The sequence below is a fragment of the Adelges cooleyi genome, unplaced genomic scaffold (genome assembly GCF_023614345.1).
Source record: "Adelges cooleyi isolate 19-005CV unplaced genomic scaffold, UGA_ACOO_1.1 ACOO_flye_CR_arks_rails_tigmint_CR_PRNA_247, whole genome shotgun sequence".
NCBI lineage: Eukaryota > Metazoa > Arthropoda > Insecta > Hemiptera > Adelgidae > Adelges > Adelges cooleyi.
The window spans coordinates 5,309,646-5,326,747 of NW_026095912.1; the positions used below are offsets into that span (position 1 = coordinate 5,309,646).

General features: G+C 31.1%; 1 protein-coding gene across 1 annotated transcript in view; it reads right to left on the minus strand.

Annotated features, from left to right (window-relative positions):
* Positions 1-17,102, minus strand: part of LOC126836875 (delta-sarcoglycan) — a 91,545-nt gene that overhangs the window by 63,095 nt on the left and 11,348 nt on the right. Inside the window, exons 2-3 of the mRNA XM_050570544.1 lie at positions 1,562-1,760; positions 824-1,000 (exon numbers count right to left, since the gene is read on the minus strand). Coding sequence (XP_050426501.1) covers positions 824-967 — 144 coding nt within the window. The 5' untranslated portion in view covers positions 968-1,000; positions 1,562-1,760. The remainder of the gene's footprint in view (positions 1-823; positions 1,001-1,561; positions 1,761-17,102) is intronic.

The following is a 17,102-nucleotide window of genomic DNA, read 5'->3' on the forward strand; positions in this document are numbered from 1 at the left end:
AAAATAAGTATTATTAGTCCGTCTCGGAGAGAAATACCTAAGGGTAGATAATGGAAAAGAAAGGCGATTACCATTTCAATTCTGTCGTGTCTTCTATTTTCTTTTTTTTCATTCGTTTTAGCACTAGCAAAAGGTTTATCACTTAAACCGTCGTGTAACTCTTATGAATTATTGAAATAGTCTCATAGTCTTATAACGCCCATACAGATAGATATTCGAAAACAGTTGCTGTATATACATTTTCAACCGGCGAGAACCGTTGAAATCCGGTAATGCTCGCTAGAGGAGACTACGGTAAAAAAAAAAGTTACTCCCGTAAACAAGGAAAACGCAATAATTATTTTGTATGAGATGCAAAAGCACGCGTTCACAACAACACCGACAAGAGGAAACGCAGTAACATGTAACGGCGAACACCAGTGGCCTTAATTTGCCTAACCGGAACGCCGACCGATCGCGATGATGGTATCTATCTGTCATAAGATTTGCAGTAGCGGTATGAAGTTATTTTGTAGGTATCATATAATCATTATTATACTCAAAACCTCAAACAAATATTATACTTGTAGTATTTTCTAATTTCTGTCAAATATCAACAAAAAATGTACAGGAAATGTTTGTATTATTAAATTGCTGTGTAAGAGATAACTGCTATTAATTTTTCATTGTCATGTATATAATATCTTTTATCAAATTTGCTTAATGTACTCACTGTATGGATTGTAAATATATTTTCAGATAATAAAAAAAAAAAAAAAAAAAAAAAAAGAGAACCGTGGTACCGTTTTGGTATAACGCTATTATAAAATATATAGGTGCTCACGTGATGCTGATTTGTATAGGACGTAGACCACTGCTTGGGCTGAAGGGTTGCTGCTGCCGCCATGTATTTGTTAGAGGATCTACTCCCGTTGGCAGCCGTCAACGATCCTTCGTAGCCATATCTTTCTGGAAAAGGCCACTGCATGGTTTTTTTACTGTACGGTCGCTGAACACGGTCCTAAAAATTAACGTGAAATGTTAAAATCTATTTTCGAGTTCACCAAAAATGAAAACACATTTTTAAAATACTATATCATGTTAAAAATTAGCCTTCTAAATTAATATGCGACTTAAGAAAAAAAAGGAAATATATCCTTTGATACTTATATACACAATTCATTTATTATAAATTATAAGGATATGTCGTCTTATCGATGATTGGCAAATTGATTCAATCGATAGATTAGTAGTTAGAATTACTAATTAAATTTTAAATTTGTCAACAGTAGAGTGACGTTAAAAAATATGAATTTGATTGGGATTTTTGACAACATAAAAATAAAGGAAATTGTTTTAGGCTAGTTCCATTTAGACCACTATGAGTAGTTTTCAAAACCATTTTGGTAGTGGTCTATGAGGTCATTATGCTGTAAAGACGTTAATTCATTTAATTATAAAGAAGAAAACTGTTAAATTTTTGTAAATTAGCTTAGTAATAGATTTTTTTATTCATTTCTAGCAGCAACCATTTTTGCCACTGGACGTTTTATTATCATACATTTGTGAGGCACGCACTTACCTATAATACAATGTATACTTTGTGCTCCAAAATGAATTTGATCTTTTTCGTGGTCTTATCAGCGGCTAGTATTGTATGGCAATAAAGCGTCCAAAGAACCAATTCTTGTCGTTTGTTTTGACCGGTAGCACATCCTCCATAATTTTAAACGCTTTATAAAAAGACCATGACAATTATTTTTCTTTCTTCAACGAAAGCACTGTTAACATAAAGTATTAAAACTGTTAAATATTATGTAGCAACAACTGTTAAGACAGACGTCAAGTTAAGGATGTAACTTGATTTTTATTTTTTCAATTAATCATTAACAAATTTTATTTAATGCAAAATTGATAATGTTTTATAATAAATTTAAATAGGCTATAAAAAAACCGGTTACAGAGTCTGAGTTATTAAAAAAAAAATATAAATTTTTTTTTTTTTTTGGTTATGTTTTAAAAGAAAAACGCAATTTTATTTTTGATGCGTAGCCGTTTTAAATTAAATATTATAAAACAAATGTAAATTAAAACAATTTCCATAGATCGGACTAGTCTTAAAATTCGTCAAAATGTTAAGTAAATAGTATGCCTACAAACATTTTGAATAACTAATACATGGTAAAAGAAAAATATTTTTCAACACTTCCACAACATGTATGTAAAGTGTAAACTTTTAAGTTATTGTTAACATTTCAAAATATAGTCTCAATAATTCATTTAGCGAAAAATTACTCAAAGTTTACCTGTTTTAAGCTTTAAGAACCAGATATGATTATCCACCCTCTTAATAATAAATTTGTTAGGATCTCCGCCTACGTTAGTTATTTCTACAGCGACAAGTAATAATTATAAGGAATTTAGCTGATTGTGCGTTAAAAAATAAGGAATAACTGACCTATCAGATAGTTTGTAAATTGAAAGGTATGGCATATTTTTTGGCCTAAAAAATATATTTAATGGCTTTTGTCTGCATTGACGAAGACAACCTGTCAATGTGTTAGGAGAACTGATATGATGTGAAAACTTTATTATACGACTGCCAATCGATTTTGATTTTTAACGCCCTTGAGGTGCACACGTGCAGTAAATTTTAAATAAAATACTCGAGATTCTGGTACGGTTTATTTATAGGTATATTTAAGATATATGTACCGTGACAGTTTTACTAAACTACCTTAACAAATATATTGAGTTCAACGCGACGTCTATCCACAGCTCTTTGTTTATAAAGAAAAAAGTAAAATTTATCCTATAAACTTGCATTTCATTGAAAGTGTACCCAAACTAATATAAAGAATACATTAGTATAACTTGTCAATAATAATTTAAACATACTCATGCATGGACATACTAAATACAAAAAGTACTTAGCAGTGACACTCATAGCAGTGAGAATTACATTATATTTAATAATGAAGTAGTAGTAATTTTAACAATTTTATGGAAAATAAACGTAAAAATATGAAAATAAAACGTTTGCTACTTTATTACTTTTATTGTACCTGACTGAAATTCGACACTGACGGTTGAATATTTCTGAGTGTATCGCCATTATGCAATACAATGACACCGTGGTGTCGTCTCAATGATAATCGTACTCTGAACATTGTAGTGTGGATGTTACAAAACCATGTCTCTTTTGTTGTCGGTTATCGACGGTTAAAATCAAACGTACCTACACATATAACTCACTTAAATATTTTGAAAAAAGAAAACCGCCGGAAATTGCATTTGCACGAAGGCGGTGACATGACAGGGCGGACAATGTGCCGAAAATTTAATTATGCGATTTTTGCTCGAGGTGTTGTAGAATTATTACAATCGGTGTGCGCGGTAACCGTGGTAATGGTAGTACGGTTACGACCAAATTGCCGTAGGTAGGTACCGATGGAGCGACGCGGAAAGCGTTGGGGATTAAAAAAAATAAAATAAAAAAAGTTTTGTAAAAAAGAACAATTATAATCGCAATTGTAATTACTAATTACCGAACCGGAAACTACTATAACGTTTGCCCGAGAGGCATTCGAATGAGTTTAGACTAAAGCAAAACATAAACGAAAAAATAAACGCATATCAATTAGAGGATGTTTTTTATTATCATATATTGCACATTCCTTGCACCAACTAGAATTTGTGATTTAATTGTTCCATATCGTTTTTAAATTGTAGTAACGCCGCTTTGAGAACTGTGTTTCTCTCTGTAGTTTTTCTTTTTTAATTTTTGCGTTGAACGAATGCAGTTTTCTGTGCAGGAACACCAGGTCACCAACTAAGCCACGCAAAAGCTGCATCGAATACTGGCTGTCTTGTATACAAGTGTCATTAAACAATATTTTTCCATAATATTGTACCGATGAATAATTTATGAAAACAAGAAGGGAAAACTTTGTAATTTCATAAATAAAAAAGTAATAATCTCGACCGTAATAATTAATAAGTAATTATACTAAATAATAATTCTATAGAAATGTCTCTTGTAAGTTTACTTATTGCTGTGGAAAAGAAACACGAGCTCAATACTGACCATTCACTAGGAGAGCTGATGTTTAGTTATTTTAACAAATTATATAACTATTCAATATAAGATTTTAGTAATGCAGAGTCTAAAGTGTAGACTTTACTATTTCTTCCTGGCACAAGCTTTTGTGTTTTTGAACAAAGCCAATTTTGTTTTTAATAAATTACTATCGCGTAATGATATATTAACAATAAATTAGTCATTATTAAATATTATTATCATTAACATAAACGCAATCTGTTGGGGCACTCCGATCTAGCAATACTTTACATTTATCATATTATATCTTTTCCGAGTCAATAAAAACTTTGTTCAGATTTGATTTTTCTCTCTATACCTCTCAGTTGATTTCCTCCCAAGAAAACTGGCAAACTATTTTTATTTTTACTACCTTTCCCCAGACCGTATTCCTCGTTAATTATCTTATATTATTGCACATCTATCCTATGTTTTTGAACGCCGAAACTAAATAATCTACACACTTCATCTATAAATATCAACAATTTTCCTCTAACTTATTCGGTCGTGTCGATTACATTTATGCTTTCTTACGCATTTGGTGCGTTTACCGTTTTTCGAGTCTTATGCTTTTCCTTAATTTCATTTACACTATATTCTAATGTCAATCAAGCAAATGTAAGTATATTACCAAGTCCATATATATATATTGATTTTGCGAACACGTATTTTCACTTATTGAAACGAATACAGAAAAACAGAAATAAGCGTTGATTTGTCAAAAAAAAAAAAAAACAATGAAAAACCCGAAAGATAATCGCATGATATTATTCAAGTTGCACTCTGCCTACATTACAATAATAATTTATTCATCCGCCGTGAAACGGTTATATTTAAGTTATTTATCTTTATATATAATAATGTACTTCCAGAATTGGTACCGTTTCTCCGCGGTTAAAAGAAGCAAAGTCTATATAAATGTAGGTTTATATAGAATATACATTATATATATAGGCAAGTAAATGTCATTTTATCAAGCACACAAGTACAATACCGAACGGCAACACCGGTGACACGCTCGTATTGTTATTATTTTCAACTTGAAGCGTTACATTGGAAATCTGTCAGAGCGTTGGTGTAGTATAATATATCAATTTAAAATAATATTCTCCTCGAGACAATCATACACAATCTGGGCATATTATTATAATATTATTCAGATTCCACTCGAAATCCCTCGTTGAATACCGATTCGCACAAAAACACTTAGCACTCGGTTGTCGAATCGCCGAGTGTGAACAACTCTTAATAATTATTATAGTAAACAACACACACCTGACTCGGAATAGTGATTAAGTGAAATTATAATGAACATATTTTTAATATTAACCCTAACGCGGTGCTAATGATAATCGACAGTCTGAACTACTATGCCAGCGCATAGTTGTATTTCAATTATTCCATTTAAAACAATAACTTTTATGTAATGGGCCAAAAGAAGTCCAATTTATTATGTCAATAAAATTACACGTTATAAGTATAAATATGCCGATTAAAATTCTCAGAAATTTTCTTACAGCTACCTATCATTGAGCAGGGGTGGAATTTTTAGTTTGCCTCTATACACATAGTTTTAAATTTAATTTTAGGTCTAAAAATGTATTCGAAAATAAACGTGAAAATAAAAAATAAAAATTATGAAAATAAAATCATACTAAATACAATTATACAAATCAATAAGTTCATAAGTGTGTTCGTCGTGGGCCTTTATAGCTAATTGTTGTACGGGTTACGTTGTTCAGCTAGCCCAACGCTGCCTATAAATAAGATTTAGCCGATAATAAAATCAATGAAAAATTATAAATTATTAACGTTGTTGGTTATTTATACATACTCAGTAGATAGAATGACGTTTCGTTTGTGCAATGAGCAGATTTAATGCAAACATAATATGTCTAGGGTAATTGAACATTTTTAATATGATAGAAAATGGACAGTAAAAAAAAAAATCAATTAAGGACGGGATATCGCCTGATTTAACCGTCGATTAAAACGTTTTATTCATGAAGTAGATACACGAAAAAATAAAAAGACCAAAATTAAAATTTTAAGTGTGCTTTTTAGTTTTAGTTTAAATTTATTTTCTATTTTCCGCGAACCGCTTTTATCCGTAGACGAGGTTTTTGATCAATTTAATTTATTTTATTATTTTTAGTAGAAAAACTAGATTAAAAGTTTCGTTTATTTTGCTATTTAAATTAATATATTAGGAGCCCGTACAATGTTTTATGAAAAAAAAAAAATTAAATTAAGACAACTTTGACATGATACCAAGAACCAGAAAACTCAAGTAAGAGAACGTTTTGTTTAATGGGAGGAAAACAAAAGATTCCGTTACTATATTCTACAGATTCCTTGGAATTGAACACGAGTAGATGTAGTATACAAACTTTATTAAACCGTAATAATAAATTCTTAGTGCCAAAAAATATGTCATGACCTATAGCTGATATCAATAGACAACTGTATCAGTCTGCAGCTGATATGCTATGCAATTTTTTTTAAAACTAATTTGAAGATAATTTTTTTTGGAAAACTACTTAGAAATTCAATGAACCGATTTTACAGATTAGCGTCAAAGCATATTTTTACAGCGATTTTAAGTACTTTCAAAAGTAATATTTCCTTTAATCCAATGGTCACCTCTCTCAACCCTGCTGCTCGTTTTCTTTTGGACGTACAGTTTTAGGACTTAACTTTAAAAGTTATAATGTACCTGTTCGAAACGTTGCAAATATAAGGGTTTTTGGATAATCACTGCGAATAGAGAAATAATTTTAAACCATATACTAATACTTAAAAAAGTAAAACAATCTATACGAAATTTAAACGAAATTCGCATTACTTCCTTAACAGCTGTTAACAGCACAATATTAATGAAAGTTCCCCGAATAATTGTTTGTCTAAATAGTTAAACTAAAAAAAACTGTATAAATATAAACTAATCAAGACCTTTAGCTGAATACCTACATTGGACGTCAAACAAAGTTCAACTTTGACAGATTGCTTACATACATAAACCGTTAAAGTGAATACACAACACACAAGAATACATTTTGTATCTTCCCACGAGTAAGAAATGTAGAAATCCAAGTATGAAATGTTGACAACAGAAAACAGAAGAGGACACATTTTTACTGCAAGTTTTTCGAGTTGCACGGTAAGCGAATGTACAAGGCAGCATATTTGTTATGTCAAACTGTTTTTGGGAAGTGTTCGGCATGACGTGCGAGCGCCGACGGTGAATGTAAATTATTAAATTATTATATCGAGTGAGGCGTGCAAGAAATATGAACGTTGATCGTGGCCGTACGTGAGGCCGGGACAACTCCTTAAGTACAGGCCGAGGGATAGATTAGGGAATATCTATCTATGTATACGGGATATATTGTAGGGAATAAAAACTGGCGACGTTATTTTCCAAAACGAGTCCGATAAAAAACGGCAGCCAGAGACCGTTTTGTGCACCTGCAATCTCATTGCGATTCTTCGTGCGGCCATTGCATGTGTGTACACACTGCACATATGTTATATTATTATTATTATGTATACACCTATATAAAGTCGCACAAAAATACCATGTTGTAGCTCACGTCCGCGCGACGACCGGCCGGCAAAACTGAGCGCGTGTGTCGGATACAAGTGAAATACACATTACGGGGTACACTATATTATATATTGTACACGATTTTTTTATTATATTATTATTATTTTTTTTTTATCAGCAGTCCCGAACCAATTTCAAACAGACATAACGTGCAGCACACACACACACACACAAGTTGTCCGGTGCAATATATACATCATAATATCGCAGTGCTGGCCGTACACCGCTGATCGATTGGGGTACGGTACGGTACCGCAGTTTGTGTGTAATATCTTATATTGTTGCAACAACAATATACATATATACTTGTATATATACTGTGTACACAGGACAATAGTGTTTTTATTGCCTTCCTTCCGGAAAGTCAAAACAAAACGCAATTAACGTTTTTATGGTGGCGGCCACCAGGTCTTGTCGCATATAATTGTCGCAGCATATTAGCGTCGGTTTGATGTTATATTATTGTTATGTAGACTTTATTTGGTGCCAAATCAAAACCCAAGGTGTTTCGTACTCGGAATCACAAACGCCAAAAAAGTACACGCACGTTAGTAACAAAAGTTGGCTACTGAAATTTCCTCCACAGCTCAATCTAGTTTAAAGCAGACCATAAATGTGTTTTATTATTCTCTTAAGTTTAAATAAAATCATTAATTTGTTCGCAATTCATTTGGTTATATTATTATATTGCTATTTGTTACTAAATAGTTGATCACATTTTGTGTTGAAAAATATCTTTTAAATGTTTTTTACATTTTTCTTTTTGGATCATATTATGTGATGTCTAATAAGCATCCAAGAAAACATTTTAATACAACCACAGATTAGATAAAAACCCATCCATTTGGGTCGACCCCAAATAGTTGACACGAAAGCGGAGGAAAAGAAGAATGAGAGTATGTAAAAATACAAGAGGGTCTTTTTGTTTGCAAAGAAATAGGTAAACTTCTGTGCACACAGTCTCCCTATTAGACTGTGTTGTTTTCTACCCAATAGATAAAAAATAACCTCCCTGCAGAATCATTAGCCACTCTATTGTAATTCGATAACGAACCCCAAAGTCGTCCAAGTACAACATATTTTGTTTCAGCTGTAATTTTTAAATAATTTAAGTATTTACCTACTACTAACCGGTATTGTCAGTGTGTTTTGTGTAACTGGTCGGCAAAATTTTTGGTAAATTTAATTACAGCCAATATAGTTTTCCAAGTCGTCGTCCAGCCTATCGCTACTAAAGCAATATATATATAGTTTGTTAAATCTACCATCGGCTTGGCAAATCGATCGCAGCGTGATCGATGCTTGGAACGATTTTACGTGACTTGATTAGCTTTCTCAACATTTTACGAGTAATAATAATTATCTTGTTCGACTTTTATCGCCTACAAACTCGACTTGGCAACATTAATTTGTTTATATTGAACACCGAGGCCATTCGACCGATACCGCGCCTTCAATTACACCGCCCACCGTAGTTTGTTGCTATAAAAAAAAAAAAACTGCCAACAAGACTTATAAACCTCAACAGAGTTCAATTAACGGGTGAAAACTATAAAAGTGCCCTCCCCTTCCCTCTCCTGACCCGACCCGTGTAATTTGTCTCTACTTGTTGATCCTTCGACACCACCGCCACCACCACCATCAGCATCAGCCACTGCACGCAGCTTACATTTATACCGAAAACGCCAAACGAATTTAGCCATAATATTATTTTATAGAGTCAAACGAACCGCCGAAATTCACAAGTATAATATTTATATAAGCCGAGCGTGTCATCAGACACCGCGGTGAACGATAAACCGTTTGAAATCCCAAGTATTATATAGTATAGTGATTGTCTCCGCCGCATAAATACAACCAAAACTGGTACACATAAACCGTCCTGCGTTTGTCTTGGCTATAGACCAAGGCTCGGAAAGATTTATGAAAACATAATTATAGAATGATACAGTCTTAATTTGACTACAGCTATTCGTTGAGTTCACATTTTCTCCTGTATTCGTGTTTATTTTAACTGCATAGCGATGAGTGATGACTGAGACCAGCAATGACATATATGCAGAAGCGAGTGTTATAAGATGCATTAGAAAACATGTTTAAAAAAAATGTATGTAGGTAGTTGAAATGAAAATGTTTAGTCTATGGATGTGTGAAGTGATTAGGCCAGACAGAATAAGAAATGAGTACATAAGATGATGGAATTGTGCCAATAGGCGGTAAAAAGCGTAGGAGAATGGAGAATTAAAATGGGTTAGGCATGTATGATATTGGGAAAAAGGCAGAAGAGTGAAATGGAAAAACCAGAGAGATTAGTGTTGAGAGATTTAGAATCTGACATGTAAACCAAAAAGAGAAATGTGAAAGTTATAAATAAAAAAAAATGGAGATAACATCTCATTGTGTGGAATGAATAAGGAAACTATTTGTGATTATAGATTTGTGGAGGGAAGTAATTTGGTTAGCCTACCCTCAATTGTTTGGGATAAGGTAAAAAAATAGTACATTTTAAAAGGTTCATGCAAATGTGGCCATAATGTTCACAATTTAAAACTCCAAGTTCCTCCCTTTTCTTATGTGCTCTTACTAAAGTAAGACGTTCACCAAAGTCGTTTGAGCATGTCTAGAAACTTATTATCATTATTGTAATGTTTTTTTTCAAAAACACCGAAAATTTTATTTAAAAATTGTTATAACACCATATTAGCCAAAATAGGCGTAGCTCTAATTTTAGAAGAAGTAAGAAAAGACGACTGGAGACCAAGGGCGGATACAAGGGGGGGGGGGGGCAATTGCCCCTATTGCCCCCCCCCCCGTTCACAAAAAAAGTATCATTAAATATTCCATTTGTAATTAATTGTGACTAAAATTTTGTTCATGCAAGTTATCGAGAGAGGGTCGTTATTGTATTAACCATGAACATTTAATTATTTTTCCATTGAAAATTGTCCATTTTTATTTTATTGAAATAGTGATCACGGCATCCGAGGCGTCACATTTTATCTACAACCGGTTATTACTGGGGTTTGACACAGTACAAAGATATATTATGATATTACCTCAAATATTCTACGATTTTGCGATAACACCAGTCACTAATTCGATCTATTTTTAAATTAATATGCCGTACTACAATTGCTTTACCGCTCCACACTGCTTGCCGTTATTTTTGTATTGACAGTAGTTTAATTTATTTCATAAAACAAATAATATAAAGTTATTATATTATGGTTTAACTTTATTTGACAAGAATTTAAAAAAAAAAAGTATTGTAGACCAAGTTATCGCTATATTTGTTGGACCCTATCTCACAAGTTGTGTTTTGCGGTGACCAACATAAAATTTTACTGAATCATCTAAATTAAACCAAACCTAAAAAAAACATTAGTTTAATAGTTAATCTAGTGCCTGATCGTAGCTTTTTTTTGAAATTAAACAAAATGGTGACCTCTGATCATTTACTCGCGGATTTTCAAGGACAAAAGCACTAGTTTATTGTTTATAAAAAATATAATTTTTAATAAAAAAAAAAACCTTCGATCAGGCACTAGTTTTTTATGCTTTTAATAAGCTGTATAAATTTCATTCAAATCTGTGAAGTGGTTTTTTAATTACAGTGGTCACCGACTTTGGACAAATAGTTTCGAGAGAAACTAATTTTAAAAGTTTTATACTCGACTTATGTATAGAAAAATAAATTATTTTATTACTTACATCGAGTCATATATTCCTTTCATTAACTTGAAATTTTCAGATAATATTTTCGAGACATCATACTTTAGGAAAGTACAAATAAAAAAATAGAATTTTTGAAAATCCTAACTACCCCTAACCCCTAAGTTTTTCATTCAAAATTAAAAGTAGGTGTCTTCTAAAACAATAAGACCCATCACATACACCAGTATGACTGATTTCTGTACACAATTTTCATGTCGACTAAATAATAAGACAATTCCTATGCCTAGCGATTTCTATTAATTTGTTTTATTCATTTATATAATATATTGTCCCCCCCCCCGTTTAGGACCTCTGTATCCGCCCTTGCTGGAGACGAACAAAAGCACAATAGTAAGAGGAGCGAGACTGAGAAGATAAGATGAATTCGAAGAAGTAAAATTAAAAATGACAAAAGTGATGGTAATATCCAACAATTGTCAAAATATACGACGTTTCAATTAATGCAGAAATGTTGAAGATAATAACAATAACAAAAAAAAACATCACAATGGGGATACACACCTTAAAAAACTGTTATGACTGAAAGTGTAAAATTACTCAAAAAAAAAAAAATCACTGGTGCAAAATTGTAATCCTAAAAGTAAATGTTGTCAATATGTTATTATCAGGTTTTTGTCCCCATTATTTAAAGCATAATGTTTAAACATTGCAGTGTTTTTAATTATTTATGATGATGTAGAAACATTTTTTAAATATTTCCAATGTTTAAATCATATTTTGTAAATAATATAGAAATTTGTGTCTAAATATCATTGTAATATATTTCAACACACTAAACACATGTTTGACATTATTTAAATTTGTTTGCTGTTTGGGAACACATTGTTAAAATTTCAAAAAATCTTTAAGCAACATTTTATGTATGGGTATAGGAAATAATGATTTATATATTCCTGCTCCTTGGTTTTCATTAATAATAATAAAAAAACGTTTAACGTAAGAATTAAACAATTTTTTTTTTTTTTTAAAGGCTATAAGTTTCTTTGATGTATCTTTTATGTCGATCTCTGTCCCAAAAATTGGTTTCATTTATCAGCTCACTAATAGTGTCATATTTTTTGCTATATAAGAAGAAGTAAATATAAACAAGTCAACTAATATTGTTTAATAAACCCAACAATTTTCTAGACAACCTGAATTGCTAAGTTAAAAAACTTCAATGTACTTAAACATTTTCAAATTTTAACTGTATTGATTGTTCTGCCTAATTAATTCTATTAATGGGCGGCTGTGGAAGATTATTAACAATTTATACAGAATAAGGTATAAAAAATGGTGGATGTAGAACTGAGAGTGTGTATATTATATTTACATAAAACAACACCCAAACGAGGGATGGATAAATCACAATGGTTTTTCTATTCTTACAATATTATTACTATAGAAACGTCTGCCCGGTGGTTATTATACATTGATAGGCGTATCTTGTGATAATACAAAACACAACAATATATAATATTATAATTTGAACAAATATCTCCGAGGCACGCAAGCCTTTATTTTACATTGAATTAAAATAATAATAATAATAATAACAACAGCAGCAGCAGCAATATCGCGTATCCCGGTTTCTATATATATATATATATATATATATATATATATATATATATTTATTTTATAATTTATTCCTTTTCGAACGCACCGTCTAACATATTTATATTCCAAACTTCCTTGGGTTTTCCAGGACAATAAAAGTAAGCAAGGCCGGGTAAGATAATATGATAGTGTGCTCATCTAACGGCCAGCACGCAAATTGTGTAAACGTCGTCGCGTGTACCGTCGTCACTTCAATGAACATTGAATTGAGCGATAAAGCCATAAGCCGCAGTAGAACTCCCCCCTCGCAAAAAAAAAAAAAAAAGGTGGCTTATGATCAACAATTTGAAAGGTGCTTCTGACAAATCCGTTTTATCACCATGTATATATTATTATCTAAAAACAAATATAGACCTTTTTCTGCAAAGGGGTGAAACGAAGACTAAGGTCAACATAGGAACGATTGCCCTTGTGGTATGAAAACAGATTTTTGTTTTTAGTGTTTACTTAAAACGCCGCTTAATAAATTATCCGATGACCGATAAAGTATCAGATAGATATTTTCTTATAGATCTTTTTTTTTTTTTTTGATAATAATTGGTCTATAGTCATTCGGTTAATTGATTGAAAAATTGAAGGGTGCATGTGACATAATTTTAAATTCGATTTTTCTTTAAATTTTATGCTGTACATTTTATAGCTGTACTACAACTCCGTTTGTTTGAAATAACATAATATATCCTCATTATTGACCCAGGAAATAATTTTAAGTACATAGATCATGTACTATAACCAAATAAAGAGTACAGGTGCATTATATACGTTTGGCGTATATGAATGGCCGACCTCGTCAGTTTATCTTCACACATAAGTATAGTTTAATGTAGTTTAACCTAATAATTTGACATAATATCGTAGAACTAAATTTTATCTAAACTGGTGAAAACGGCCATCAAATCGATTTTAGCTTCTATACCAAACCGAGTATAAGTAATAATGGAATTTTGTTCACACCTTAACCCTTCAATGCACCAATTTTTAAATTAAAAAAAAGGAATGTTCCCTGTGTATTTTGAGTCGTAGATTACGAAAAAAATACTTAGAAAATTCTTACTCCAATATTTTCCTGGAAAATGAACAATTTTCAGATTATTGCCTATTTGCAACATTGCCCATAAAAATGTCACTTTATTCGATAAAACAATCAACCTTTATTGTTTCTTTTATATTACAAGTCTAATTTATTTATTACAAACCAAAACAATTTTTTTTTTATCAAATATACAATTATTAATAAACTTATAATACTTTTAAATTAAGAGAAACCGGGAAAAATATTGATTAGGTCTTACTCATTTTTTAACAACAGCGCCGGCTGATAACGGAACTATCAGCTGATCTGACATTTTTTTTAATATCAAAAACTTCTCGATTTATCCGCTAGTTAGCACTAGTAAGATGAAAAATAACAAATTAAATAAAGAAAAAGGAAAAAAAGATTGTTGCAAATAAGCAACATGGCGCATTGAAGGGTTAACTAGTATTGAATTTTCATGTTCAAATGAAATACAAAAAAATGAATTCCAACTTAAACTCGCAGTAGAACAATGAACGGCTCAGCCAAAGTCGCATTGTTTTTTTTTTTATTCTCAAACATGATTGTCTACCAAAAGTTATACTCCGCATTATGCAAAATCTTTAAGCAAACACCAAAACAGGTCTGTCACGCGTGAAATCTTTTCCATAAATTATTGCCAAACACATTTTTTTGAAGTCGCTAAAACTTCTTTGCTCGGCTCTTGTACACCCTTTCTGAGTACTTGTATAACAAAATTAATGTTTATCCACGTTTTGTTACTAATAGGCTTACACGGAAAGCATAAATCTTCATTCGATAAATCATGTATTTCCCGTTTATCTGGTCCTTATTGAAGTAAATTACTTATAGGTATAGAATTTCGTTGCTTCGATAGGGAGCTGTGAAGATATTGTTCTTGAAATAAATTATGTGTTTTTACTTTTTGTTTTCGTGGACCCATGACAAATCTTTTTTTTTTATATGCAGCAGTTTTCAAAAGATTAAAATTCGTACCTAAAAAAGTACTTTATTAGACGCCCTATGACTATTTTAAAAATCATTTGATTAGTTCTACATTTTTATGGAATATCCTTTAGGTATCACACTATCGGTATACAACAACAAAAATAACAATAAAAAAAAATACTATAAACCTTTTCCCATAAAAATTTTCGGATTTGATGTAAAATATACAAAAACATTTTGTTTATATTTTTTATCGCGACAATATATGGATGACAACGACTACAAATTGTTATTTAATAGCGATCTACCCTAATCATATTAACTCTAATACTGTGACACACAATTTTATGCACATGTCTTCCCTTACAATGCTATTATCAATATATATACATTTTTTTCAATTTTCAAAAAAAAGTATCACCCATTAAAACGGTATGTCTTAAACTAAAATGTATAACGAAATACGATTATAAAAGAAAACATTTTTTTTTAAAAAGGTTTTTTCTTTAGAAAGTTAATAGCCTTTTTTAATAAAAAAAAAAAATAGTCCTATCCGATTTTCCAAACTATCCAGACTATAGTTTTCAGAAATTAATATTTCACAGAGAAACTTTGTTATTATCCAATTTAACAAATTAGTATTTCCAATTTTTGTAGTAAAATATAATTAACTAAGAATTATTATAAAAAGAGAACAATTAAAACATTTTAAAAAGAACATTTTTATTTAAAACAAAATATAATTACTAAAACTCAATTCATATTTATATATATTTTATACCTAGTGGACTTTGTTGTGTACCTACTTCATTCAATGTAGAAGCTTTTTTTAATACTTAAAACAGAGTTTGCATTTAATTGAAGTTAGGACCGTTCTTTTAAAACTTTAATCCAAAATCCCAAGAATCGTATCTAAACAACGACAATGGCGGTGAACAAAAACTCATTAAACCAATATTTGTATTAATTTTTTATCGTGTACATACCGGCTTCTGTAAATATTGTTTATTGCTGTTGAAGAATTTCTGATATTTCTTTTCTTTGCTTCTCATAAAATTACCGTCAACATTTTTGAAAATTGAAATTCTCATACTTCTCATGCGAGCACAGTAAAACCAATGTATCAAAACACTAATTTTGGCCAAACATATAACGGGATAGACGAAAGGTGGACGTTGGATGATTATGATACTTTCTTAAGTATTTAGAAATATAAAACAAGTATAATATTACGAACCCGGCGTGTACAGTCAAAGTTAATCGCAGTCGTTGAAAACTTTGTGTATTCCATTTGGATTGTTATTGTGGGTAACATCGATATATAATAACGATTAAATACAAAATTAAAAAAAAATACTTGTTTGTACAAAAACATTTTCGCTCCTTAGTTTATTATTCAGTTTCGATGTGTATTTTATTGTCAGGTAACCTTTTTTCTCATAACTACATATATTATTTTCATCTTAATTAGGTGTTTCGATCAACGTTTGATATCAAAACAGCACCCCGCATTATTTTTTAAATAAACCACAATTGTTAAATCAAAAAACCACCAGATAAAAAAAAAACAAATGTCTGATAACCGGTTTTTAACAAATTACCAGCACTAATTAACTTGCTAGCTACACAACCACACTAATTCTTTTCCGGTCTGTTTTTTTAAGATATCTCGACAGAAATAAAGTAAGAAAAGTAGTTTATAAATTTCCATCATAAAGAGCTGTTAAACCAGCTAAAAAAAAAAAAGATAATTTATTGCATCAATCGACAATCAAGCAAACTGTTAGTAATCGAATAATTGAATTATCGGTGTAACGCAATTTTTATTATTTTAATACAAATACAACTTTTACTGTTTTGTAACGCCGACAGACTGTTCTACTTGAAAAAACATGTTCATAGTTAAATGATCCAGTGTCTTTTTGGCGAAGTTAAGCTAAACTTAGATCCACAAAGCTTTACCATCGTCCCCGGTCAGTCGTTTGCCCGTTTAATGTCCGGTCCGCACAAGAACGCCTCGGGAAATTATTTTAAGAGCCTCCCGAACAATGAAACACCGTCCGGAGACCCGACTTGCTGTTTCGTTTTGGTGGTATAAT